This window comes from Macrotis lagotis, chromosome 6, assembly GCF_037893015.1.
Source record: "Macrotis lagotis isolate mMagLag1 chromosome 6, bilby.v1.9.chrom.fasta, whole genome shotgun sequence".
NCBI classification, from domain to species: Eukaryota; Metazoa; Chordata; class Mammalia; order Peramelemorphia; family Peramelidae; genus Macrotis; species Macrotis lagotis.
This window is the reverse complement of record NC_133663.1, coordinates 6,740,647-6,768,367: the sequence shown is the minus strand read 5'-3', so window position 1 is coordinate 6,768,367 and position 27,721 is coordinate 6,740,647. Positions and strand designations below refer to the sequence as shown.

At 41.7% G+C, this 27,721-nt stretch overlaps 1 protein-coding gene across 1 annotated transcript in view; it reads left to right on the top strand.

Annotated features, from left to right (window-relative positions):
* Positions 1-1,301: 1,301 nt before the first annotated feature.
* CLDN16 (claudin 16) overlaps positions 1,302-27,721 on the top strand; it is a 36,352-nt gene continuing 9,932 nt past the window's right edge. The window contains exons 1-4 of the mRNA XM_074190646.1: positions 1,302-1,904; positions 21,241-21,343; positions 24,423-24,587; positions 26,953-27,144. Of these exons, the coding sequence (XP_074046747.1) occupies positions 1,791-1,904; positions 21,241-21,343; positions 24,423-24,587; positions 26,953-27,144 (574 nt within the window). The 5' untranslated portion in view covers positions 1,302-1,790. The remainder of the gene's footprint in view (positions 1,905-21,240; positions 21,344-24,422; positions 24,588-26,952; positions 27,145-27,721) is intronic.

The following is a 27,721-nucleotide window of genomic DNA, read 5'->3' as shown; positions in this document are numbered from 1 at the left end:
GGGGCCTCTTTGCTAGTCTTCTTGTACCTCCCTCCCTCTCTCCCCACATCTTCTGGGACCCACTGACCATAGTCTCCCTGCTGGTCCTTGATAGGGACACCCCAGCTCCCGACTCCAGGCATTTTTAACTAGCTGACCTCCACACCCCCACCTTACATGTTCTCCTGCCTCATCTCCACGTCCCCAGCCGCCTCTCTTCCCCAGCTTCTTTCAAGGCTCGGGTAAAATCCCACCCTGTCCAGGAAGCCTTTACTGATCTTGCTCACTGTGTGATTTCCGTCTGCTCATTATCTCTCATTCAGCACATGGCTGTTTGCAAGTTGGTTCTCCTTTTAGCCTGGGAGCTCTCAAGGACAGGAATTGTCTTTTGTCTTCCTTTGGAGCTATTGTGCTCAGCACACTGCCTTGTAACAGTAAGTGTACGGTCAATACATGCTCATTGACTTGAATGCTGCATTCTGATCCCTTTTAGCCCTGGGACCTTGGCCAAGCTATTGGTGCTCCCTGATGGGGAAAGTGAGGACCCTGAAGCTTTCAATAACCACTTGGCAGGGGGTGGCAAAGGAGCACTTTGTTAATTTGTAAAAAAATGACAACCTGCTGCTGACTCCTTGAAAAAAACATGGAACCTGGAATCTGAAAGACTTGAGTTCAAATCTTGCCTTAAAGGGGCAGCTAGGTGGCATAGTGGATAAAGCACCGGCCTTGGAGTCAGGAGTACCTGGGTTCAAATCCGGTCTCAGACATTTAATAATTCCCTAGCTGTGTGGCCTTGGGCAAGCCACTTAACCCCGTTTGCCTTGCAAAAAAAAAAAAAAAAACAAACCTAAAATCTTGCCTTAAATTCCTTTCTCACTGTGTGACCTTAACCAAGTCCCTTCAGTTCTCTTAGCCTCACTTTCCTCATATTAAATATGAGGCTAAAATGGCATCTCTCTCTCTCTCTCTCTCAAAGTATTATTAAGAGGAACAAAATGGAGAAATATGGAAAAGCTTTGGCAAATATTAAAGATTCCCTTAATACAGTTATTCTTATTTCTGGGGCAACAACTTTCCGATTCTATTTCTGCCTCCCTTTTACCCAAGGCTCCCTTAAATTCTTCCTTTCCTTCTTGAGAATTCAGCCCAGCCCTGACCTCCCCCGAGAGCCAGGACCTACTGGTCTGTCACTGCCCTCTCACTTGGAATGCAAACTCCCCTGGGCAAAGGTTGGTTTATTGCTCTTTCATCAGAGACCAGGATGTCTTAAGTACGGAGTGAATATTAAAATAGTCCTAATAATAAAATTGAGCCCGGTCAAGTGTGTAGTCCTCATCTAGCAGGGGAGGGTAATAGCCCCTTTTCCCTGAGGCCCCAGGGAGATCAGCTTACACTTTCCAGGCTGGGCACAGACTTCTTCCTCTCCATCTTCTTCCTGGAGCTGGTGCAAGAGCAGTGAGAGGCCAGGGACCATCACCCCATGGATGTCTTACCCTCCAGCCTGGGCATCTGGTGCCACAGAAGGGTCTTCGCCTATCCTGTTCAAGACCTCACTGGCTCTTGACCTGGCCTTCCTCCTCCTGATTGGCTGCTGCTTGTTCAGGATAATGACCTTTCTGACCTGGCTGGTGGTTGAGGAGGGCACAGGATTATTTTCTGGCTACAATTTGAAGGTTGCTTCCAAAGGCTGTGATGAGAAACAGAAAACACTGAGTCCTCAAAAACTAGAGACTGGCGGAGTCAGGTCTCTTTAGAAAGTGTAGGAGACTCCTGGGTCACAATCTTGAGAAGACCGATCACTCACCAGCAGGATGAGGGACCTTCTCCAGTACTTTGCATGTTGTTTGGCATTTTTCTCTACTGGGTTTTTGATTGTGGCCACCTGGACAGACTGCTGGATGGTGAATGCGGATGACTCTCTGGAGGTAAGGATCTGGAGGCTTGTGCCTGGCAAACCCTTGTTGCCCCTTCCCTCCTTGGCATAGGGCATCCCCATGGGCTCCCACTTCTGCTTTCCTCATGAATCTCAACTCTCATCTCAGGGGCAGCATTGGCAACAATTGGGGATAGAGTCCAAAATTGAAAACTGTTGAGCCTAGATGCCCCTGCCACCCAAGACACTTAAAGGTCCCAAAACAGAATCAAAAATTGGGAGCCATGGAATTAAAAAGTGTGGTGATAGTTGGTAAAATGTCTTGGAATAGGAGGGGTTATCACTTCCTGTGGAATTGCGGACAAATCCTTTAGGGCTCTGGTTGCCTGCTTCTTCACCTGCAAAATAAGAATATTAGAGTCGCCATCCTCTGAGGTCTCATTCCCCAACTCTTCAGTTTTAGAGATAAGCTCCAGGAAAGTTGATGCTATATAGAGATCGACTTACCCAGAAGAAGGGAGAAGAACTAGGTCTCCCCAACCTCTTTCCATCCATCAATGGCCTTGAGCTAAGGTCCTGGATTTTAGTCTGAGAGTGGATAGAAGTTTACCCAAGGCTGCATAGGCCATGCCAGGTGGATTTGGGATCCAAACAGGGGCTCAGAGATCGAGAGTGGGGAGAGAGTGGGGAGAGATCTGCAATTGAACAACCAATAAGTTTGATGAAGTCATCTCCCAGTCCACTAAGTGCTAGGTCTCTAAAGAAGGAAGCAAATCTCATTGGTAAGGAGTCTAAATTCTAAGGGGGGGGGGCAAGGACCAATAAAAATGCATAATAACAAAAATGCAGACAAAATACTTATTCCTAACCCTTCATTTTAGAAATGAAAAAGCAGACACCAGAAAGTAGAAGTGACTCATTCAAGGTCACACAGGAAATGAGCGGTAGATCTGGGTTTGGATTGCAGGTCTTTTGACTCCAAATTCTGATCTCTGCCCAGCCAGTAGAGCTGCCCTTCACCTGGGCCATTAAGCTCCATCCAAGACTCATGTTTTTAAAGCTGTCTGGGGAAGCAGACTTGAAGTTCAAGGGGTCTCTTTGTTGCCATAGAGAGAGAGTTTAACCAGAGAGAACCCCAACTCTTCAGAAATGGCTGCTGGGCTGGGCTACAGTTCCTAGGGTGGGAGCCAGCTCTATCAGCTTCGATCACAAGGGGGGTATACGGCAGCTCCATCCCTTTCTCCTTGGCACTCCAGAGGACTATTTGCCCTTGTCAAGGGTCTCTTAACATCTCTGGGAAGAATCTCCTTGAGGGAATGGGTCTATTCTTCTGCATTTGTGGAACTGATGTGGGAGGAGAAATAAGGGGGGAGAGTTTCAATTTCCTCATTGTCTAGAAAGAAATCACACCCATCAGTGTGTGATTTATATGTAATTTATGTGTAATTTATATGAAATACACCATATGGATTTATCTGTCCTTTGCTTCTTCTAGAACTTTAAAAAGGTACCCTACACACACACACACCACACACACACACACACAAACACACACAGACACAAACATATCACACACACATCCTGCTCTTCATTCCCCCCCCCCCAATTTCAAAGCCATTTTAAGATCTAGAGGCCCGAGTTCCCAGGCAGTTGCTTGGGCGGACGTCCACAGCTTCTGATCCTCAAGTAACATGAGCTCAGAGGATGGAGGGGGGCCTGTTCTTCTTGCGAGGCTGGCTCTCCATGCTGAGCCCAGTCGCCATGTTAGTAGGTATTCTAAGCTGGCCATGGATGCCCTTGACCCTGAATTCAGAGAAACAGAACATCTTTTAAAAGGCAGCACTGCTGAGAAATGGTTTCTTTTAACTGGTACATGGGGAAGGAGAGGTCCCTGCTTTGGGGCCATGGGAGGCCATGGATCTCAGAGACTCAAATAATTTCTTCAGCACAGAAAGGAGGGTGAGACAAGGGAGGCTGCCAATGTGTAGAGCACTGGGTCTCCCTTTTAATGAGTTTCTGAATGACTTTGGAGACAGTTCAGTTTAAACTGGTTGAGCCACTGCTTCAGTTAGCAAGACAGAAGCTGTTGGGATAAAGCTCTGGGAATGCCAACAGCATCGGTGGGAACTCTGTGGAATATTAGATGACAGTGAGACCAACAACAGGAATGATGCCAGAAACTTCCAAGTTTACAAAGCACTGTCCCTTTGGAGATCCCAGGGGATCCTCAACACAGCCAGGACACTTGCTCTGATTATTTCTATTTTTGATGAGGAAGAAATCAGGCCATGGAGATGGTGAGTTCAAGGTCACCTAGCTAGGAAGTGAGCAAGGGGAAATTCAAACAGTTTTCTCCTCCCTCCAATCCCAGACTTAGTTTAAAAAGACTGGACTGGTACCTCATTTTGATATTAGGGGCAGCTAGGTGGGGCAGTGGATAGAGCGTCAGCCCTGGAGTCAGGAGGACCTGAGTTCAAATGTGGCCTCAGACACATAATAATTGCTTAGCTGTGTGACCTTGGGCAAGTCACTTAACCCCATTGCCTTAAAAAAAGACTGGGCTGCTTGTAAGTCTTCTTATTTTTAAGGGAATTCAAACTAAAACAAACAAACAAACCAGAAACTGTAAAATTATTAGAATGCTCTAAAGTGTCTAAAAACTTTATAAGTATTTTAGTGCTCCTTTATTTGCTGAACCCCTCATTCGAATGTAAACATTGAGATCAAGGTCAAGGACTGTTCCATTTCCTTGGATATCCCCCCACCTCATGCCCCTACTGCAGTGTAAGTATTTTGTGATCTACATCTATTCTCTCTCTCTCTCTCTCTCTCTCTCTCTCTCTCTCTCTCTCTCTCTGTCTCTCTCTCTGTCTCTCTGCCTTTGTCTCTGTCTCTCTCTCTCTTTCTGTCTCTCTCTCTTTCCCTATGTTCTGTCTGATTATTCATCTATCCCTCTTTCCATCTATCTATGACCCTATCTACCCATTCATTTATATATCTTCTATCATCTATCTATCCATCTATCTGTCCACTACTGTATATCCATCTCTCTACCCTTTATCAATTTATCTTTCTATCTGTGCATCCATCTTCTATCTAATTAATGTCAAATGATAACATTTCCACCTATTTTTGCTATGTAAATATCTATAAATGTTGGTTTTTAATCTATCTCCTCACATATCTCTCAATTTATTTCTATATATTCCCATATATCTATTTCTAGCATCTTTTGATCCTTTTCTTAATTTGTTTTGTTCTATTCATCTGTCTATTAGCCTAATCATCCATCTATGTTTCACCATCTCTTTCCCTTTCTAACCATCCATATGCACCTATCTCCTTACTCACCTTCCTACCTACCTACTTAGCTACCTCTCTAATCCAATCCAAGAAAGCTTTATCAAGGCCCTGCCAGACACTGTGCTAATGATGAGAATACAATTAAGAAAAGGAAAGGCATCCCCTGCCTTCAGTGAGTTTATAATCTAAAGGGGAAGACAACAGAGCAGCTCGAATCCTCACATCAGTCCTGGAGGAGGTAGTACCAGTGTTAAAATCTCTATTTTTAAAGATGCAGACATTGAGTTTCCAATAAATTCTGTTCTCTGCCATTGCTCACACAGCTGAAAAGTACTGGTGTGGTGGCATGATTTGAATCCAGTGCTCTCCTGTCTCCATGCCATTACACCATTTTACGTGAATATCTTTGATATTTAAAATGGAATAACATGACATTAAAAGGAACCCTGTTCACTTGGAGCCCATCCCATGGAAGAAAAAGCAATGCAAAGTCTGCTTCACATCCTTGGAATGAGTTCTTGGTCTTCTTGGCCAAATGGATTTGGGAGAATTGGCAAGGTTCCATCCATGGTTCTGATATGGGTAAGAAAGAAGCAAGAAGCAGGAGAGAGAATGTGGTCTGCGAAGCCTTCTGTTTCTATGGCAGGGACGTCATGGAAGCCTACAACTCCTTCCCTTAGGGATTTCTCTCATTGCCCCTCCCAAAGGGTTCTCCAGTCTTTGCTGAGAGAGAGTGAATAGGAGAGAGAGAATGGGAGAGAGAGAGAATGGGAAAGAGAGAGAGAGAGGGAGAAAGAGAGAGAGAGAGAGAGAGAGAGAGAGAGAGAGAGAGAGAGAGAGAGAGAGAGAGAGAAAGCTCCCCTTGTCAGCACAGTTAATTATACTCTGGAGCAGATCTTTTTGAGAAAACTCTTTCCAACATAAATTTGTGACCTCCCTGTCATCATAAAAGGAACAGATATGTTCAGAAGACAGGCTGAATTCTTTTAGCATCGTACCCCATAGCTTCCTGGAAAGGAAATTAAATAATCACAAGCCTTCTGAATGTTAACAAGCAGCTTCAGGCAGTTTTCAGTTTGGACACGATGATCAGATGGGTTCACCCAGAAGGATGGCACCCACAGAGATCCCCAAAACCAGGACAGAAAAGACATTGTTCCTTTTGGGAAGGAGAGACCAACTCCGCTTACAGGTCCAAGAGAAAGCTTGGTTGATGAAGGAGGTGGCATTTGGGTTGAGTCCTGAAGGGTCATAAAAAATTCCAAAAGTAATTGAGCCAGGCAGAAGGAACACAAAGCAATTAGAACTTGGTTTGTTTAATTAAGAAAACATGAAACTATGTTGGGTGATTCTGAAACTCATGGAGGACAGTGTATGTGTATGAGGTTGACATAGGAAAAAAGGATTAGAAGAATGGCCTTATGGATATAGGAAGACCCAGGGAGACCAAGTAATGCTGTTTGTTTATTTTTTGTTTTTTTTTAGTTTTTTTTGCAAGGCAAATGGAGTTAAGTGACTTGCCCAAGGCCACACAGCTAGGTAATTATTAAATGTCTGAGACCGGATTTGAACCCAGGTACTCCTGACTCCAGGGCCAGTGCTTTATCTACTGGGCCACCTAGCTGCCCCTGTTTGTTTGTTTTTAGCAATAATATTTTGTTAACTACATTTTCAAATAGTTTTTTTATAATCCTATGTATTCTATTTTATTCAGTGAAAAACATGATTAAGAGAGAGAGTTCCTAGGCCTCACCAGACTAATGGTCAAAGGAGACCATGGCTCAAACACAAAGCTACCTGACTTAGGCCCAGAACCCTCATTCTCCAATGACCAAACAGAGGTCCAAAGGGTTTGGGGGATTTCATGATGGTCATACAGTTGGCAGAACTGAGCTTCCTCTGTGGTTTTCCTGCCTCTACCCTAAGTTCTCTCACCACTAGGCCTTCTTCCTCTGGGCTGCTTCTCACAATGAAGCAGAAAAATTAAGTGAAAAATCACAGGGCAGTTCCAGGTGTTCGTCCATGCCCTCAAGCTCTGTTCTAGCTGATGTGGAATTATCTACCAGGGCTTTCTTGAGTTGTTCAGATCTGAGTTCTTTTAAGTTTGAGATGAGACTTTGGCCTCTACTAACCTCCAAGTCATGAAAGGAAACATGAGCAGGTGCAAAGAATTTGGGATCTGGAGTCTGAGGACATAGTTTGAACTCCCTCACTGCCCATTTTCTCTGCTGAGAACCTTGCTTCATATTTTAAAGGGAAAAAAATGTCAGACCCTTCTCTGGGAGTAGCTCTTTTCCTCTTCCTCATCTCCTATCCCTCAAGTGCCTTCTGCCTCTTTCCCCTTCCCCTTGTCTGATGTGATGGGGGGACCTTGTTTTACCTTGATGACTCCCTTTGTTCAGGTGAACGCATTCCATCCCATCTCTTCCAAATGATGGCCTCTCTCTTGGCATCTCAACTGTCACTTATCATCAATCCTTCCCTCTCTTGTGTGTGACTCATTTCCTACTGCTCACAAACAAGTCCATTTCTCCTCTATCCTGAAAAATCCCCTATTGGATCCTTCCATCTCCACTAATGAGCCTCCTATATTTGCTTCCCTTTAAAGCTAAACTCCTCAAAAAAGAACATCTAAAATAGATGCCTTAACTTCCTCTCCCATCACTCTCTTCTTAACCACCACCAACCAGCTTCATGACACCAAAAATTTCTTTATTTATTTAAGGCAAGGGGTTAAGTGACTTGTCCAAGGTCACACAGGTAACTATATAGGTAACTACTAAGTGTCTGAGGCTGGATTTGAACTCAGGTCCTCCTGACTCCAGGGCTGGTACTCTATTCACTCTATTGTCCCCAAAAGTCTCCTTGTAAAGGGACAAATGATCTCTTAGCTGCTAAAATCAATGAACTTTTCTCCATTTTCCTTCTCCTTACCCTCTCTTCAGCTTTGGAAACTGGATCACTCTCTCCTCCTTGAAACTGTGTCCTCTGTGGTTTTTTGGGACCCCCACTCTCTCCTGGTTCTTTTCCTGCTTCTCTGATCATTCCTTCTCAGTCTCCTTTTCAGGTGTTCCTGGGACCTCTTCTCTTATTCTTCTACACTCATTCACCTGAGGATGTCATCAGCTCCCTTAGATTTCATTACCACTGAATTTCCCAGAGATAGCTTAACTCAAGGTGTCCGAAATAGAACTCTTTTTCCTTTCTGCCTAATCCCTTCCCCAACACATGCTTCCCATAGTCATCCTCATTGGTAGAGAGTGCACAATACCATGACATCACATGGGGCTAAGCACATCTCAGTTGTTATCTCATATGAGATCTGTGTTATAGTTTACCTAGGTTATACATAAGGAAGATTAAGTGACTTGTCCAGTGTTACACAACTGGTAATGTCTTAGGCTGGATTTGAACTCACATCTTCATGGCTCCAAGTCTGATCCCCTATCTATTGTGCTACTTGGCTGATATGGCAGCAGGAATGATAGGAAGACCTGGCTTCCCATGGTGCCTCTACTACTGAATGACCGTGGGACCTTGGGACCTTCCTGCTCCTTGGTAGCTCTTAGTTTTACATTCTATGAAAAGAGACTGGATCAGATGGTCTCCAAGGTTTCAACCAATTTTCTATCTATGTGACAATGAATTTCCATCAAGATAATGACTTTTGGTCTAATTTCCTCCCTAAAATCTCTGAAAGCATTTCTTTTAGACTTAGAAGGAGGTACATGTGGTTTCTGTCTTTATTGGGACCTCACACTCAGTCTTCTATAAATTAACTGGAGGTCTCTATCTATGTTATGAGAGTCTTTGAGCAATAATTAAATTCAGAAACAAGAACCTAGTAATAAATTCAGCAGGATCCCTTGGTGGGTTATTCCCATGAGCTGTCGTGGGGGGGGGGTGTAGAGACTGGCCTATCATGGGACGTAAAACTCAGAACTTTATTCTGGGCTCATGAAAAATGGCATCTGGTTGGTCGGCCCATACAGAGTGAGGATGGAGTTGGAATTTCCAGGCCAGTCCCATGGATTCCTTGGGAGAAAATTAAATCTCTTCTCTAGGTTTCTATATATTCTTCTCATCTCGAAAAAAATTAGATTTTCCTTTTTTCACTTCTGGTTGATATATGGAAAGCAACATGCCAATTTAGAAATGCAACAGCTATTGAGTAAGAAAGGGAAGAGGCAGCAGTGGTACAATGGAGAGAGGCATAGTCCTGATGTTAAGGAAGACAGTGGAGTTCTTGCCTCTAAAATATAATGAGTGATTGTGGCTGAGTCCCTAAACCTGTCCCAAATCTCCAAAACTAGAAGGTGCAAAGAAGATCCTACCAGACCTACTCTGGTAAGATTTCCCTCAACTGTGAGTTTCCTATTCTCACAAATTCACAGGTCTAGTTCAAAGCAACAGTGCAAAAGAAATTAGGAAAGATTACAGTAGTTCTCCTCCTCTTCTTCCTCCTTCTCCTCTCCCACATTTTAGCTAGCTTACAAATGGTAGTAAAGAGAATTGATGCTTTAAAAGTATTTTAGCACTTGATGTTCACAATAACCACGGCAATCTTATTGTTATTCCTATTTGGAGAATAATTTATTAATAAATATTAAACATATTCATCATTAATATAGGAATTAAATGAATTAGAATGATATTGATTGATATTAAATATTAAAACAATCTTTTTAATTTTAATATATTATTATTCCTATTTCACAGATGAGGAAACTGAGGCAAATGGAAGCTGTGTGACTTGCCCACTACAGTCACACAGCTAATAAGCAGCTGCAGTCATATTCAAATGCAGGGCTTTTTGTCCACAGGTCCAAAGTTCCTTTTACTTTGTCACCAGTAAACTCTCACAGGGACCCTCCAAAGTTGCTGGTACAAATCATTTATTTATAAACTGTGCCAAATACTGTGTTAATATCGGGGGGGTGGGGTTACAAAGAAAGACAAAAGACAGACTCTTCTCTTGAGAATTTCTGTCTATTGGGAGGGACAACAGGCAAGAAATTATGAAGAGGCAAGCTATATAGAGGATAAATTGGAGACCATCTCAGAGGCCAGAATTAAGGGAGGGGGTCAGGAAAGATGTCTTGTATCTGAGACTGAGGGAGGTCAGGAGGTAAAGGTAAAAAAGGAGCATTTTTCAGGCAAGGGGGGAGGTTGTCAGTGAAAACACCTGTAATCAGAAGATGGCGGGTCTTCTTTGAAGAACAGTAAGGAGGTTAGTGTCACTGGATTGCAGAGAATGTGGGCATAGGGACACGTGTTGATCAAAGAAGACTGGAAAAAGATGAGGGAGGTGACGGAGGTCTTGGAATGCCAAACAAAAGGAGGCCTATTAGCCCCATCATATACACAAAGAGCCTGAACCTTAACTTGTTCAAGACAAACTGAAAACAATCTTTGCCTTCAAGGAGCTCCCTTCCATTAAGGATTGGCATGGGAGCTCATCCCTGTGGGAGGTTTCTCCAACAACATAGCCTGGGATCCCTCCAGGCCTTTGTAGATGAACTTGTAAAGTTGTTGTGAACAAAAAAAAAAAAAAAGACCTCCCAAAACATCCCTTTGTGGCCAAGGTGGAAAAGGTCTCCCAGAAAGTGGCCAAGCTGGTGCTTGAGCGACAACCTCCCAGCCCATCACAGGACACAGATTGTGGTTTCCACTATCTGAGTATAACCTTCAACCCCACTCCCCACCCCCCAGGGTCACCTGGCTGCCATCCTGGGGAATCACAAGATTTTCATGGAGGACCATTAGAGACAGGCCACATTATACATGCTGGGAGACAAAACAATCTTCTGATGTCAAATGTGCATTTTTCAGATGATGGACCTCTCAAATCTTTATTGAACAACTTTCATTAATAAATCAACTAATCTATAACTGGTGATAGGTAGTGATAATCTAAGCATAAAGAATGAAAAAAGACCCTATTAATAATGAGCTCACTTCCAAATGGGGGGAGCCAAGACTGTATTGCTATATATGCACTATTCTATAGGCAAGGATATGGACTATGTGGACTAGGCATGTATGAAATAGTCTCTAGACAAAAAAATTATATGCACATATGAACAAAGTAATTAGATACATGTCTATACAAAGTAATCCTATCTGTCTCTACATCTATATACCCAGAATAATTGGATACACAAATATACAGTATAATTAGGTACCAGGAAGTCCGGGAAAGGTGGGCACCACTAGTTTGGGGTTCAGGAAAGCATTCATGTCTAAGGAAGCACCACAGCTGTGTCTTTAAAGGAAAATGAGAATTCTATGAGATAGAGTTTTATTTTATTTTTATTTTTTAATTTTTTCCACTTTATTTTTTATTTTTATTAAAGATATTATTTGAGTTTTACAATTTTCCCCCAATCTTTCTTCCCTCCCCCACCCCCACCCTGCAGATAGCATTCCGTCAGTCTTTACTTTGTTTCCATTTTTTACCTTGATCCAATTTGGGTGTGATGAGAGAGAAATCATATCCTTAAAGAGAACAGAATTCTCAGAGGTCACAAGATCAGACAATAAGATATCTGTTTTTTTTTCCCAAATTAAAGGGAATAGTCCTTGCACTTTGTTCAAACTCCACAGCTCCTTATCTGGATACAGATGGTACTCTCCTTTGCAGACAGCCCATAATTGTTCCCAATTGTTGCACTGATGGAATGAGCAAGTCCTTCAAAGTTGAACATCACTCCCATGTTGCTGTTAGGGTGTACAGTGTTTTTCTGGTTCTGCTCATCTCACTTAGCATCAGTTCATGCAAATCCCTCCAGGTTTCCCTGAAATCCCATCCCTCCTGGTTTCTAATAGAACAGTAGTGTTCCATGACATACATATACCACAGTTTGCTAAGCCATTCCCCAATTGAAGTATATTGACTGGATTTACAATTCTTTGCCACCACAAACAGAGCTGCTATAAATATTTTTGTACAAGTAATGTTTTTACCCTTTTTTCCTCATCTCTTCAGGGTATAGACCCAGTAGTGGTATTTCTGGGTCAAAGGGTATGCACATTTTTGTTGCCCTTTGGGCATAGTTCCAAATAGCTCTCCAGAAGGGTTGGATGAGTTCACAGCTCCACCAACAATGTAAGAGTGTCCCAGATTTCCCACATCCCTTCCAACAATGATCATTATCCTTCCTGGTCATACTGGCCAATCTGAGAGGTGTGAGGTGGTACCTCAGAGAAGCTTTAATTTGCATTTCTCTAATAATTAATGATTTAGAGCATTTTTTCATATGGCTATGGATTACTTTGATCTCCTCATCTGTAAATTGCCTTTGCATATCCTTTGACCATTTGTCAATTGGGGAATGGCTTTTTGTTTTAAAAATATGACTCAGTTCTCTGTATATTTTAGAAATGAGTCCTTTGTCAGAATCATTAGTTGTAAAGATTGTTTCCCAATTTACTACTTTTCTTTTGATCTTGATTACATTGGTTTTATCTGTGCAAAAGCCTTTTAATTTAATGTAATCGAAATCATCTAATTGGTTTTTAGTGATGTTCTCCAACTCTTGCTTAGTCATAAACTCTTCCCCTTTCCATAGATCTGACAGGTAGACTAGTCCTTGATCTTCTAATTTGCTTATAATATTGTTTTTTATGTCTATGTCCTGTAACCATTTGGATCCTATCTTGGTAAAGGGTGTGAGGTGTTGGTCTAATCTAAGTTTCTTCCATACTAACTTCCAATTATCCCAGCAGTTTTTATCAAAGAGGGAGTTTTTATCCCAAGGGCTGGACTCTTTGGGTTTATCAAACAGCAGATTACTATAATCCTCTCCTGCTTTTACACCTAGTCTATTCCACTGGTCCACCACTCTATTTCTTAGCCAATACCAAACAGTTTTGATGACTGATGCTTTATAATATAATTTTAGATCGGGTAGTGCTAAGCCACCTTCATTTGCATTTTTTTTCATTAAGCTCCTGGCAATTCTTGACTTTTTATTTCTCCATATGAATTTGCTTACAATTTTTTCTAACTCATTAAAGTAATTTTTTGGAATTTTGATTGGTAGGGCACTAAACAGGTAGTTTAGTTTTGGTAGAATTGTCATTTTTATTATGTTAGCTCTACCTATCCATGAGCAGTTGATATTTGCCCAGTTATTTAAATCTGATTTAATTTGTGTGAGAAGTGTTTTATAATTGTTTTCAAAAAGATTCTGAGTCTGTCTTGGCAAATAGACTTGGCATATATTTTACACTGTCTGAGGTTACTTTGAATGGGATTTCTCTTTCTAGCTCTTCCTGCTGTTTCTTGCTAGACATATAGAAAAGTTGAGGATTTATGGGGGTTTATTTTATAACCTGCAACTTTGCTAAAATTGCTAATTGTCTCCAGTAGGTTTTTAGATGATTAGTGAGAGTTTTGTCTCTTCCTTCCCAATTCTAATTCCTTCAATTTCTTTTTCTTCTCTAATTGCTGATGCTAACATTTCTAATACAATATTGAATAGTAGTGGTGATAATGGGCACCCTTGTTTGACCCCTGAGAGATAGAGTTAAGAAAGGGATTCATTCTAGGCAAGAGGTATAATCAGTTCAAAGGCATGGAGATGGATGAAGTGTGTGTGAGGGAGTGAAAGCTAGTGTGGATGGATCCATGTGTACGTGTGTGTGTGTGTGTGTGTGTGTGTGTGTGTGTGTGTGTGAGAGAGAGAGAGAGAGAGAGAGAGAGAGAGAGAGAGAGAGAGAGAGTTCAGTGAGGAGGAAAGATACTAGATTGAGTAGGGTTTTTTTTTATTAAAGATTTTATTTGAGTTTTTGAGTTTTACATTCCCCCCCATCTTACTTCCCTCCCCACCCCCGCACAGAAAGCAATCTGTCAGTCTTTACTTTGTTTCCATGCTGTACACTGATCCAAATTGGGTGTGATGAGAGAGAATGCTGAGTGAGATGAGCAGAACCAGAAGAACACTGTACACCCTAACAGCAACATGGGGGCGATGATCAACCCTGATGGACCCGCTCATTCCATCAGTGCAACCATCAGGGACAATTTGGGTCTATCTGTGATGGAGAATACCAGCTGTATCCAGAGAAAGAGCCATGGAGTTTGAACAGATTTCAAGGACTATTCCCTTTAATTTAGGAAAAACAAACAGATTGAGTAGGGTTTTAAGAACTTCACTGGAGTGTTTATATTTGATCCTTGAGGCAATGGGCAGCTATTGGGGGTGACGGAGGAAGGGGGCAACATGGTCATAGCTTCTCTTAAGAACAATTACTTTTGGGTAGGATAAATGGGCTAAATCTTGAAGTAGGGAGATAATTTAGGAAGCCGCCTCCATCTTCTTGTTTACAGGTGATGAGAACCTGAACTGAGGATGATATGTTTCTATTCCTCATGTGAATAAAAAAGAACCTGGCTGGTGGGAGACTGGATGGAAATGGCAGGGTCTGGCAATGACTGGGCATGTGAATGAAGATGACTGAGGAAGCTAGGATAATGATAAGCTCATGTAGCTGGGAGCCTGGTAGCATGGTGATGCCTTCAGCAGAAAGTTTGGAAAAAAGAGGGAATTTTTTGGGGGGGAATATTGTAAAGGCAATTTTAGGTAGGCTGAGTTTCAATCTCTGGGACTGCCAATGATAGGATGTGACCCATAGACTGCCTTTTCTTCTTCCCCTTCTAAAAATTCATAATTATATTAGATATTTACTTGTATGCATGTTGTCTCACCTTCTGTAATGTAAGATTCTCAAAGGCAGAGGTCCTTTTGCTTTTGACTTTCTAATTCTAACATTGAATAGTACCCATACCCAGCAGGTTTGGGGCCTGTGGGAATCTATCCAGTTCCTTTGGAGTCATCCCTCAAACATATAGACATATTTTCATGGTGAGATCAACTTTCACTGTTGTAAAATATTTCTCATAATGCATCATAAATTCTTTTTATGATAGGGAAGTGCATTGCTCAGACGGATGAGCAGGGGAAGAGAGCTGTATTTCACCTGATGGGAGGGTGTGGTGTGGACTTGCAATAACGGAAGCCAGATACCAAGAGGTGGCAGCGGCATGGTGCCAATGAGCTAGATGGAGAACATTGTCCTTGGAGGACCTGGGATGGGGTCCTGTGTCAACTATTTCCAATCTGTATGACCTTGAATGTGTCACTTTCCCATTCTGGACCTCAGATTCCTTATTTGTACCCTGAAAAGGTTGAGTTAGATGACCTATTAATAGCCTGCAAGAGAAGTCTTATTAACCCCTCTCAGCCTCTATTTCTTCATTTATAAAATGAGAAAAATAATTAAGCATGTTGTGTCTACGACAAAGGACCGGGTGGAGATTACCTGAGAGAGCAGCTGCAGATGCTTTGCAGATGTCAAGGCCTATTGAAGCAGAGCTGATACTGATAAGGTCTCTTAGGGCTTTACAAAACACACTCCCTCATTTGAGCCTTCTAGTGACCCCTTGGATGTCATTACCATCTCTACTTTACAAATAAGGAAACCGAGTCTCTAAGAAGTGAAGGGATTTACTCTGGCCAAGGTGGAATTCAAATCTAAGTCATTCTTACTTCGGTCTCAAGCCCTGCCAAGTAGACAGGATTGCTTCTCCAACATTATTGGTTATGGAATAACCATCTCTGTTATGGCCTCCTTTGGAAGTCAATTTGTTGGATCTCAGAACTCAGGTGCAACCCAATCTAACCAGACTAGAATTGGGACAAAAATCTAATAAGATGACCCTTCCTAGGAGTGACTTTGTCATCTTAAAATAGGACTCAATCAGCATCACAAGGCCAAGGCCAAACAGGCCTGTGGGGATAACAAACCAACCAACCTCCCAAGTCACTTAGAGAGTTTAGTGAATAATGAGTAGATGGGTTAACACTGTGACCTTGGAGCCAAGGAAGTTATTGTCCAATAAGGTAAGATAGTCACCTATCAAACATTGCAATTCTGTGAACTCCACTTTGTTTTTTAATTTCTTTTTTTATTATTTTGAATTTTTTTACATTTCCTCCCCTAATCTTGCTTCCCTCTCCCCCTCCCCTGAAGGCAGTCTGTTAGTCTTTCTATTGCTTCCATGGTATACACTGATTTCTGGTGAAGGTGATGAGAGAAAAATCATATCCTTAGGGAAGAAAAATAAATATTGTGCCTGATTTTGCACTAATGGAATGGGCAAGTCCATCAAGGTTGGTCATGTGAACTCCACTTTCAAGAAGATATTTAGAACCTGAGCTCAGTGGTGGGAAGATGATACCTTAGAAAGATTCATGGAAAGAACCAGACCTGTTACAATATGGACAAGAGAGAGCTGGTGGGTAGGGGGAACTTAATAATGTTCTTTTTTTAAAATAATTTTCTCCAACTATGTGAAAGGGTATCTCATGGGATGAAGGATTGTTGCATTTGGTTCTAGAAGACAGAGTTTGAAGAAAAGGGTGGAATTTGAAAAGGGCAGAATCTGGATCAATAAAAAAGGAAATAATAGCAATAGCCCAACTTCAAAGAATTACAACTGTCTGATCATGAAATTGGGCTTCCTCAGGAAATCATCCTGGTTCCACCTCACTGGACCTTTTCAGTGGAAAATTGGATCATCCAATCACTCCACAGGCATTGATTTTTAACCCCTTTGGGATGAGGTACCAAAGCCATTTATGTTTTTTCCTGATTAGACCAGGTGAGGACCCTGAATGAGATCCTTTCCCATTCAGTCTGCCTTTGCAGTTTGTGGAACCAATTCATGCTGAAGGGAGATGATCCTCTCTGGTATGGTGGGCATATGGGGAGAATAAGTGTCACTCTCATGAATTAGCTTTTAATCTGGGGTCCACAGGAATATGTATTTTGGGGAATCAGAATTTATTTGTAAATGGCTTTGATAACTATTTCAATATAGTCTCTGTCATTTCATAGATTATTTTGGGGCATCGAAAAACAATATTCTAAGAAGGTGTCTTGAGGCTTTTCTAGATTGTCAAAGGGGTTGTTGGCACCAACAATGTGAAGAACTCCTAGACCATATGCCTCCCCATTATTAGATTCATTCTCTCTTTAAAATCAAACAGCACAGCCCCAGGAGAGATAGAGACATATGAATGGACCCGAGCTCGTGTGATCTCCCATACTGAGCTAATTGGAGGTGGTCATCACAAACTCTAAAGCCTGCTTGGCTATCTGAGGATGGACCCCCTAAGGGGGTCTTCTTGAAAATGTCCACCCTAGTAGTATAAAAATTGTTCCAACTTTGAAGAAGTCTATTATTCTTTCCCTCCCAAAAAGCTCCTTCTCCAAGCCCAGTATCTCAGAGTTGACAACTCATAGCTGTTGACTGTGATGTGGGCAAACTTCCTTCCCCTACTGAAGATCAAAATTACCTGACCATGATAAGGGCTTTTCACCTTGTCTTTGCTACACAAAGGCACCTTTGAGGGTGTCTCTCCTAAGTGGTCCATTAACAGGACTTGGGTGAATTACAGTCCCTGTTCTCACGTACCGATTGAGGCTGAATACCAGAGTCACTTGCCAGCTGTGCCCCTAGCGTTAATGCCTAATGGAATGGGCTTCCTTGCGCCCTCTAATGAGCTCATTGCTGTTCTAAGTATGCTCATTGCAGGTAAATGATCAATAGCCCTTACAATGGCTGCACCTGTGCCTGCTTTAGGCCATGCTAACATTCTTCCACCTGGTGCTTGACCTGCTTTGGCCACCTTACACAAAACCTGCCCCATATGGGAGGAGGTCCTGGCATAGAGAACTGGGGACAGAGGTCAGGGAGCCAGTGGAGCAGGAAACCACCTACCTGGTCTGAGAGAAGGTTCTAGTCTTCATTGTAATGCTCCTTATCCAACGTTACTCTTCATGAGCATAAGAGGAAACTGGAATTAGCCAATGGAGAGTGAAAATCACTTTGAGATTGGTTCTAAGACTGCCATCATTGGATACTTATTGGAAAGCTCTTTGGTGCCATCTTTTAGTGGACTTCTCCCTGTTCTGTGAGTTCTCTCTATAGCAATAGCTAAGGTTTTTTTAAAAAAAATTGCAAATCAATTTCTGCATATTATCTCGAGATTCGCTGCAACCCTGGGAGGTAGGTACCATTATTATGGCCATTTTACAGATGAGGAAACTAAGGCTGAAGACACCTGAGTCACTTATCCAGGGTCACACAGCTAATTTCTTCATTACTCCGAGGCTACCACTAGAATCTTCTGACCACTCTATAACTTAAAACAGAACAACTAGACTCCTGGATCAAGGCAACCACATGTTTATCTCTCTATCCTATGCTTAGTACGTCACAGGTACCGTTTCAGTGACTGTTGATTGCGTATAATTTAAGTTCTACCCAGATACTACTGATTAGGTAGGGCCATGCCCTGGAGCCCTAGGAGACCACACATTTCCAGGTTGGTGTGGAAGCCCATCTAGAAGCAGTCCAGTTTGCTCTAATCCCTAAGGTTCATTTCCCTAATTAGACTTTGGGTGCTTTCCTAATGCGTAGTATTTGATGCTTTTGCACCGAACAGGTTCTTAATAAATGAAGGTTGACTTGGCAACTTGTCTGGTTGTTTGGGTCCACGTGTCTTTGACTTCCATCAAAACCTCTGGCCTATAGGACTGTGCAGAATACTTAAGAGTTTAAACAGTGAAGAGTATTTAATACAATGCACTGGCATATACTAACTGTGTGATCCTGGACAAGTCACTTAGCCCTATTTGCCTCAGTTTCCTCATTTGTAAAATGAACTGGAGAATGAAATGGCAAAGCACTCCAGTATCTCTGTCAAGAAAACCCCAAATGGGATCATGGAGAGTCAGACACAACTGGAGTGACTCAGCAATAACAAGAATAATATTGACACGGGTTAAGTTAATCACCAAGCACCACTAGAGTCTATGGGTACAAAGGAAGGTCCCAACCCAGTCGCTGACCTCAGAGTATATGTCTTATGTCTTTATGGTGGAGACCTTTTTAGATCATTTCATCCAAGTGGACTTGAGAATGACCAGCCCATAAGCCTCAGGTCAGTAGAGTTCACAGATCACTGGAGTATCCAATTATCATCCTAGAGAGACAAGATGAGGAAAGAAGTTTGAAAATGTTGGGGGCTTTTTCAACTCATTTATCTCCAGGCTTATGCCACTGAGGAAAGTGCTAGACTTGACAGAATTTCTTTTGCAAGTCTCCCTGTGGTCACAGGTTGCCAGTCCAGACTTCCTCCCTTTTCTTTCCACGACTGACCCAACTCCCTTCCGCAGCAGTAAATGGAAACAATATCCAAGTTTTTCATTCCCTGAGATATATTTTGTTTAAACCTGACTAAAGCTATTCTCAGATTTCCAAGGTAATAAGAACCACTAATTGAGGCAGAAGGAACAAAAATATTAACCCTGCTCAATATGCATGAGCTCTCCCAAGAATACTCCAAACTATTTTCTCTTGGCATGTTTACAATTCTGAGAAATCTACCGTGACTTTCAGCTTATGGATAAATTATGAAAAGTCTCAGGGCTTTGCTGCCTTTTAGCACTAAGTAGCTGGTTAGAATCCTCTGCACATTTCCAAGGGAAAGTGGTTTGCAGCTGCCAGCCTCGCAGAAACAAATGTTCCATTTGTCCCTCACCATCATCTGGGTTGCGGCATCTGTAATCTTGCCTAGGATCGGAGGAAGGGGCGAGTCCTGGACGCCTGGCAGTTCACCCTTCTGATCTGTTCGGGTTAGGACTTTGAGCAAGGTAAACATTGGGCAGGTCAACCTAAGTCCACACTCATTATGATCTGAGCTTTGAGTTGGAGTTGCAAGGATAAGTATAAGAACCATCAGAGAATCTATGTTCTAACAGGAAGATGTAACAGGTCCATAAAAACATGAAAAACTTATATAACATAAATGGAAAGTGATTTATGAGAACCCTGAGAAAAGGCAGGAATGGGTAGGGTCAAGCTAGATCATGTGGTATTCTAAGAAAGTACAAAGAGAACATACAAAGTTAAGGGCAGCTAGGTGATGCAATGAATAGAAGACTGGCCCTGGAATCACGAGGACCTGAGTTCAAATCCAGCCTCAGACACTTACCAGCTATGTGACCTTGGGTAAGTCATTTCACCCTGATTGTCTCCCATCCAGGGCCATCTCCAGTTGTCCTGATTCCTATCTGACCACTGGATGCAGTTGACTCTGGAGGAGAAAGTGAGGCCAGTGACTTAGCACAGCACCCCCCCACCCCGCTCAAATCCAATTCGCATGCATGTCATGGTATCACCTCCCTGATGTCATGGTTGTCTTCGAAAATGAAGGACAAAAACAAAAGCAAAGAGAGAAAATTTCTAGAACTGGGAGAAAGTCTGTGCATTTCATGTAGTCATATATATAATATACATATGTATTAATATTATATATTATTTGTACTATAATTATACTCAGTGTTCTTTCTATGAAAAACATGTTTCCCACGAAATTAAAAGCATCATAATTTGAGCCCAATAGACAATACACACTCCATTCTTTTTTTCCTTTGAATGTTATTTTATTTAATTTTTTCTGATTTATATGTAAAAAATGGTTCTTTGAAAACTTTTGAGTGGCACATTTTTCTACCTCCCTCCCCTCTTCCCCATGATGGTGAGTAAGCTGATACAGGTTATGCATGTTTGCCATATTTCTATATTAGCCATGTTGTATGCACTCCGTTCTTATTCCATGGGACATGAAAGGAGATTATGCGCTGATGTCTTCATTTTTCAGATGTTGGGAAGAGGAATGGAGAGAGAGAGGGGAAATCTATTTCCTCCAGGCATAGCAATCATTCAGTGGCTGAACTAGGCCTCAGTGCCTCCCTATGCACAGGCCTGCTTTCTCGCTGCTCTCCATGACTAATCTCATCACTAAAGAATCAGGAAATGCTTTAACTTCTTCCTGGTGAAAGCATTTATTGATTGACCAGAGTGCTTTAGGGGAAAGATGGCTGAGTTCTTGTTGGGAATGAACAGAATTCAGATCACGCTTCGGACCAGTTCATTTTGTTATCTGAACCCCAGCAGCCTTTGATCCCAAGTAACTGTTGTGTGTCCATGGACTCTCTTTCACATCTAGGTTAGTACAAAGTGCCGTGGCCTCTGGTGGGAGTGTGTCACAAATGCTTTTGACGGCATTCGAACGTGTGATGAGTATGACTCTATACTGGCTGAGCATCCCTGTACGTATGCATGAGATCTCCTTTCCTTTGGCACAGGTACCAAAATGCATGTCTGGCCATTGATGGCTGGCCAATCCAGACCTGACTTTTGTAAAGTTGTCTTGAAATTTCTTGTGTCTAGGACCCCCCCCCCCCCCACCCCGAAGGGACACTTTAGTCTTGACAAATTTCAAATGTCTATCTTAAATATTAGAGAAGAATCACAAAGAAAGAAGCTATGTTGGCCTCAAAATGAATGAATGCCACAAAAGAATAAGCACTTATTATTCCATTAGGCTCCCATAATAAGAATTAACAAGCTAGCCCATTGTAGCTCTCGGAGCAAGAGTTATTTCTTCCTATAGAAGTCTTGCTGCCAAAAACGATTTCCTTATCCCTTTCCCCTCCCCTCCAAAAGACAGAAAGTGGGTATTTCTTGCTAAACAAACCAACAGACAGCATGTGAGTACTGGCTCTAAATGATATAAAAAGGAGCATAGGTTCTGATATCTGGATTCCCTTATTTCACTGAACAACCCATATCTGGTAGAAGGTTTCCATTACATCAGAAGGAAAGTATTTCCAAGAAAGAACCAACATGACTGGTTCTTAATCCTTCCCCTCTGTGCTTTTTGGTGAATCCAATGAAGCTCAACAGCCAAACAAAATGTGTCAAGGAGAGTGGGCCCATCTTTCTTTGGATCTGGTCCTGCTGGCACCAGTGGCTGACCCAAGGGCTTGTGGGCTTCCCTTGCTATATGAAGCAAAGACCTATCTGGATCTTTCTTTGAAAATCATTTTTAGGGGAAAAACAACATCTCCTCAAGGTAACTTAGTAAAGCCCATATTGCTGCCATTTTAGAGCTAGTGGTCTGAAATATGTTTAACATAATTCAAAAAGCCCGTTCATTTCCTAAAAAGCCTCACTTTGCAGGAGAGTTATGTCTCCGGGCTCGCCTGCATCTGCCTGCTAATAAGGCCGCATAATTCAATAGGGAGGGAAATGTATATGAATTCTGGGCCTGCTATAGAATGCCTCAGCATCATTCTTTAGAAGAGAGAAAGAAAGGAAAGGCTGACAATTTCCAATATTATATATTTCTCCTATGCACATTTTTGCATAGAAGATTTGGGGGGATTATGATTTACTTTAACCTCAATAGAAAGTAATTGAGGTTAAATACTGACCCATAATTTCATCTATTTTGGGAACAGAGGGGAAGCATGGCATGGGAGATAGCTGGCGTAGACTCAGAAATCAGGGAGCAGAGAAGAAAAGCTGGAAGGGACCTTCAATGCCAGATGCCAGCTTTTCATTTTCCAATTGAGTCAGAATCATGAAGTGATTTCCCCAAGCTTATCCAGCTTGAATCTGAGTCAGGATTCAAACTCCCGGTTTCTTGACTAAGGCTGCCTCAAGGAAAACCTAGCTAGTTGCTCTCTAACACTCATTGGCTATGTTTTTTGGTTTGTTTGCTTGGTTTTTTTTTTTTAATTTAAGGCAATGGGATTAAGTGACTTACCCAAGGTTACACAGTTAAATAAGTATTAAGTGTCTAAGACTGTATTTGAATTCAGGTCCTCCTGACTCCAGCTGGTGTTCCAATCACCGAACCACCTAGCTGGCTATGTGAACCAAATTATTTTATTTCTGCATGGTCTGGACAATTCTCTGAGACTACTGGTTGATCTGCCTTGGAAAAGAAAATATGTACACTATAGTCTTTCCCCTTCCTATGAAGTCACAGATCTGGTCCCCAAATTCCCACACTAAATCAGAGGCCTGATTTTATATTTCCATGATGTGTGACTCGAGTTCATATTTCCCCCCCCACCTCTGTCAGATTCCAAAGATTTAGATTAACAGAGACTCATACACCAATGGATGGGCCATGATTATAACTGAATTGGGTTCAGAGTTGGAAACCAGAAGCCTGGACTACCCATTCCTTTGGTACCATCTTTGTCCTCCCTACAACATGGGATTTTAAAATTTGCTGAGTCCCCAAAAGCCTTAACCCCAATAGAAGGGGTTCTCCTTCCTTCTCTCTGATGCATTCTCGGAGGAAATACTATCTCTTCTTTGCCAGAGATGACTACTCAATGATGATATCCAGGAACCTAGACCTAAAACAACCTCACTGACTGTATCATTTTCCCCATTTTGAGGAGAGAATGTTTGAGTAGAGGATTAATATTGTCCCATAAGTCACTCATTTTAACTTGAGCATCATTCTGACTGTCCTCAATGAACAAATAGGTTGAAATCAAACTATGGAAGACTCCCTTCATCTCCCCCTGTGCATACTTTTAGAACTGATAAATGATACCATTTATCAACTTAATGTTCTGAAAAAGGCTCAGAATTAAACTAAAATATGACCAATGGGGCTTTAGCCAGGATTCCAAATTTAGGGAAAGAGTGGGCTTCCTTGCTGGGATGAAGAGTTTCTTTCCCTGGATAGTATACATTCTCCCTGGGGTGACCCAGTATCTTTCCCTGTTCTCAGACCAGCAGTCATCAGCTTGCCCCCAGGTCATCCCTATAATCTGATGGCCACCATGCCTTCTGCCCAAACCTCTACTGGGCCCAGGCTTAGACCCCTTGAGGAATGAGATCCCTTTTCCAGTGATCTCTCTCTTGCTTCTCCCCACTTTAAGCCTCCCTCTCCAACAATGGTTGAATTTGTCCAGGGTTCAAAAATTCCCAGATAGGCCATGCTGAGAAGTGAGAAGGAAGTTCCAACCAGATCTATTGTACTTTGGCATGAATTTTTCCAGGTGAAACCAGTGATGAACTATTCAAAGGAGCTATCTGACCCACACTGGCCCCAACTTATATTTCCATCAAGTTATTTTTCAATGAAATTTTGCCACGGTATTCTTTTTTGGGGTCTGAGAAAGGAAGAAAACATTTTTGGAGTTTTGGGCCCTTGGCTTTTAATGTCCATGCTAAATGGCATCTGCCCTTAGTTAACAGGCAGGCACCACTAGATTGTTGACCTTCTACCCTTGGATTATCTTGTGACTCAAAAGGGTTTTTGGGACAAGTTCTTCTCTCTCCCTCTGCCCCATGTAACCACCTGTCCTGCTCTTCTAGTGAAGCTGGTGGTGACCAGGGCTCTGATGATCACGGCAAACATCCTGGCGGCCCTTGGATTCCTCTCTCTGCTACTTGGGCTGCACTGTGTGAAATTCCTCCCCAACGAGCCTCTCATCAAAGTCCGAATTTGCTTCGTAGCAGGAATCTTGCTGGTGATAGCAGGTACTGGGGGGGATCCAATGATTAAGAAACTGTGGCATCATGTGTCTCTAACCAGAACTCAGAGGCATCCAGCCCAGACAGGGGAAACTGAGTCCCAGACTGAAGGAATGACTTGTTCTTGCCAAGTGGCAAAGTTGGGATTTAAAACCAGGTCCTTGGATTCTGAAACCAGAGTTCTTTCCCAGTACTCCAATCTGCCTCTCTTTTTAACTGAGCTATTTTTGAAGGAACAAAAACACAAATATATGGGGAACAGTGATTATGAGCCCAGTGTGACACATTCTAAGTCTGTTTTCTCCCAGGGGACCCAGATGCTAACCTGATGATGCCTCATCTTATTGCCATAACCAATTACAGAAAGAATTCAGGTCAAATCTACAAACCTTCAAGAAATGTAAATACCCTGGTGTCTCCATAAAAGGGGGGTGCTGGCAGGGGATGATGAGTTCCAGTGCCTATTTCCAAGGGGGAAGTCTTTGTTTATGGATCCAGGATATGGCAGTCTCCCTAAGTTCTGAGACATATTCTACCAGGCTGGTCTTAGGGGGTGACTTTGCAGGCATAGGAAGTCTTGGAAACTATCCAAGATCCAGTGTGGATGTGGAGTGGGCAGCCACACCCACAAACATCATATAACCTCAAAACATCGAAGTAAGATACTGTACTAAATGTTGGAAGAAATAAAAAAAATATGAAAGATGGTGCAAACTCTGATTTCAAGAAGCTTATAATCTCCTGGAAGTTACACCAGTTGAGTGGGAAAAACCTCATAGATCATAGAGTTAGAGCTGGAAGGGACATTTTGACAGATGGGGAAACTAAGGCACCAAACATATAAAATGACTTGGCTAAAGTTACAAGTATAATGAAAAGGAAGAGCCAGGACTCAAACATAAGTCTTTTATTCCATATCTAGAAGTGTTAACAATCAAATGCTGTTTCCTTATAGACCATAGCAAATTCTATTTCTATATGACAGAAGAGGAAACTAAGGCATAGTATGGAAAAAGGACTTTTCTGAGACCCAAGAAGCAATGAGAGCCTCAATTTTTCCATTCCATGTTTTGCCTTGCAAATCACATCTCTCCTTTCATAGTACTGAGGGAGGTGTAAGAAAAGGCAATATTGATTTGCCAAATATTCCAATCTGAACATGTGAACAACACATTTTATTTAAAAATACAAGCAGGTCAATTTGATCTCAATCTTTTATTCAGTGTGAGGGCAGAAAATGAGCATCTTAACAGTTTCTGGATTTTTTTTTCTCTCTTTTTAAAGGTATTTTTAAGGACTTTGGGAACTCTATGAATATAGATTTAGATCTGAAAGGAGATTTTTACTATCCCTAGTCCAATGCCTTCACTATACTATTCAGTTCAACCAAACTGGGGAATAGTCATTGATTTAATGTTTGTTGGATATGGGACTGGCTTATTCTATTATCTGTTAAATAATAATGATAACCAACAAATGGTGGCGTCCATATTCAAGCTGCTTTGAAAACACTGTCTTGTGTGAGACTCATAACAATCCTAGAAGGCAGATGCTACAGTTATTATGATCTATTTCTTATAAATGAGAAATCAAAACCATAGAGAAGTGAAAGGATTTTTCCAGGTCACATAGGGATTCAATAGATGAGACTGGATTGGAGCATGGGTCTTCTTCCTGACTCCAATTCTAGTGTCCATCCACTGTACCACACAGATTTTCTTTTTCATTTTGTTTTTGTGAAAGACATTCTGCTGCAGTCTAGGGAAGCAAAGAAAAGAAAGAAAGAAAGAAAGAAAGAAAGAAAGAAAGAAAGAAAGAAAGAAAGAAGAAAGAGAAAGAAAGAAAGAAAAAGAAAAAAGAAAGAAAGAAGGATGGAAGGAAGGAAAGAAAGAGAAAAACAAAGAAAAAGAAAGAAAGAATGAAGAAAGAGAAAGAAAGAAAAAGAAAAAAGAAAGAAAAAGAAAGAAAGAAGGAAGGAAGGAAAGAAAGAATGAAAAAAAAGAAAGAAAGAAAAAGAAAAAAGAAAGAGAAAGAAAGAAAGAAAGAGAAAGAAGGAAGGAAGGAAGGAAAGAAAGAGAAAAACAAAGAGAAAGAAAGAAAGAAAGAAAGAAAGAAACAAACAAACAAACAAACAAACAAAGAAACAAAAGAAAGAGAAAGGGTCAGGGCTCTCCTAGGATTTCTGTTCTATTAGGATGATGAGGAAACTGAAGCCCAGTGAAGAGCAATGCCCTTCCCACAGGGTAGACAGAGGCGCCTTGTCTTGATTCTTATTCCAGGCCTCTTTTCCTGATCCACCCTGCATTAGACTGGTAGTAGTGTTTCTGGCTGACTGAGTCTGCCCAGTCTCTGAGTGGTCCTTTTGTTTCAGGTGTTCCTGGGATTGTTGGCTCTGTGTGGTATGCCATCGATGTCTACGTAGAACGCACCTCCCTGGTTCTACATAACATATTTCTGGGCATCCAGTACAAGTTCGGTTGGTCCTGTTGGCTTGGGATGGCAGGGGCCTTGGGATGCCTGTTGGCTGGAGCTGTCCTCACCTGCTGTTTGTATCTTTTTAAAGGTAAATAAATAAATGTCAAAAATACACACATAAACAAATTTGCTTGTATATATGTATATTTCTGTATGATAGACATAGAGGTATAAAGTTGTATAAATCAATATCATTTACAGGATATTCTCAAAGTCTTTTAAGCTATTAAAACTGAATATACTAATATTTATGATAACACATCTAAATATATGCACAGATAATCCAACACATAGAAATATAACAAGATTACAATTATATGTTACTGTATAGATATGAGAGAGAGAGAAAAGGGGAGAAAGAAGAGAGAAACAGAGGGAGAGAGAGAGAGAGAGAGAGAGAGAGAGAGAGGTAATGGACTCAAATTCAAATGTGAGTGAGCCTAGGATCATTATTTTTTAAATTTTAGTGATGCCTCATTTCCTAATATGACCCTTTTGAGCTCCTTCTGTGTGACAAAGACAATCCTATTAGCCAGTTCTCCAATAGTTCCTTCAGCATGTCTTTGCAATTCTTCTCCTCTGAATCTTTAAATTCCAAGGATCTTAAAACAACTGGATCCAAAGAACTGAATCTAAGTGTTAAATTGTTTGTCCTGGGGGTGTTT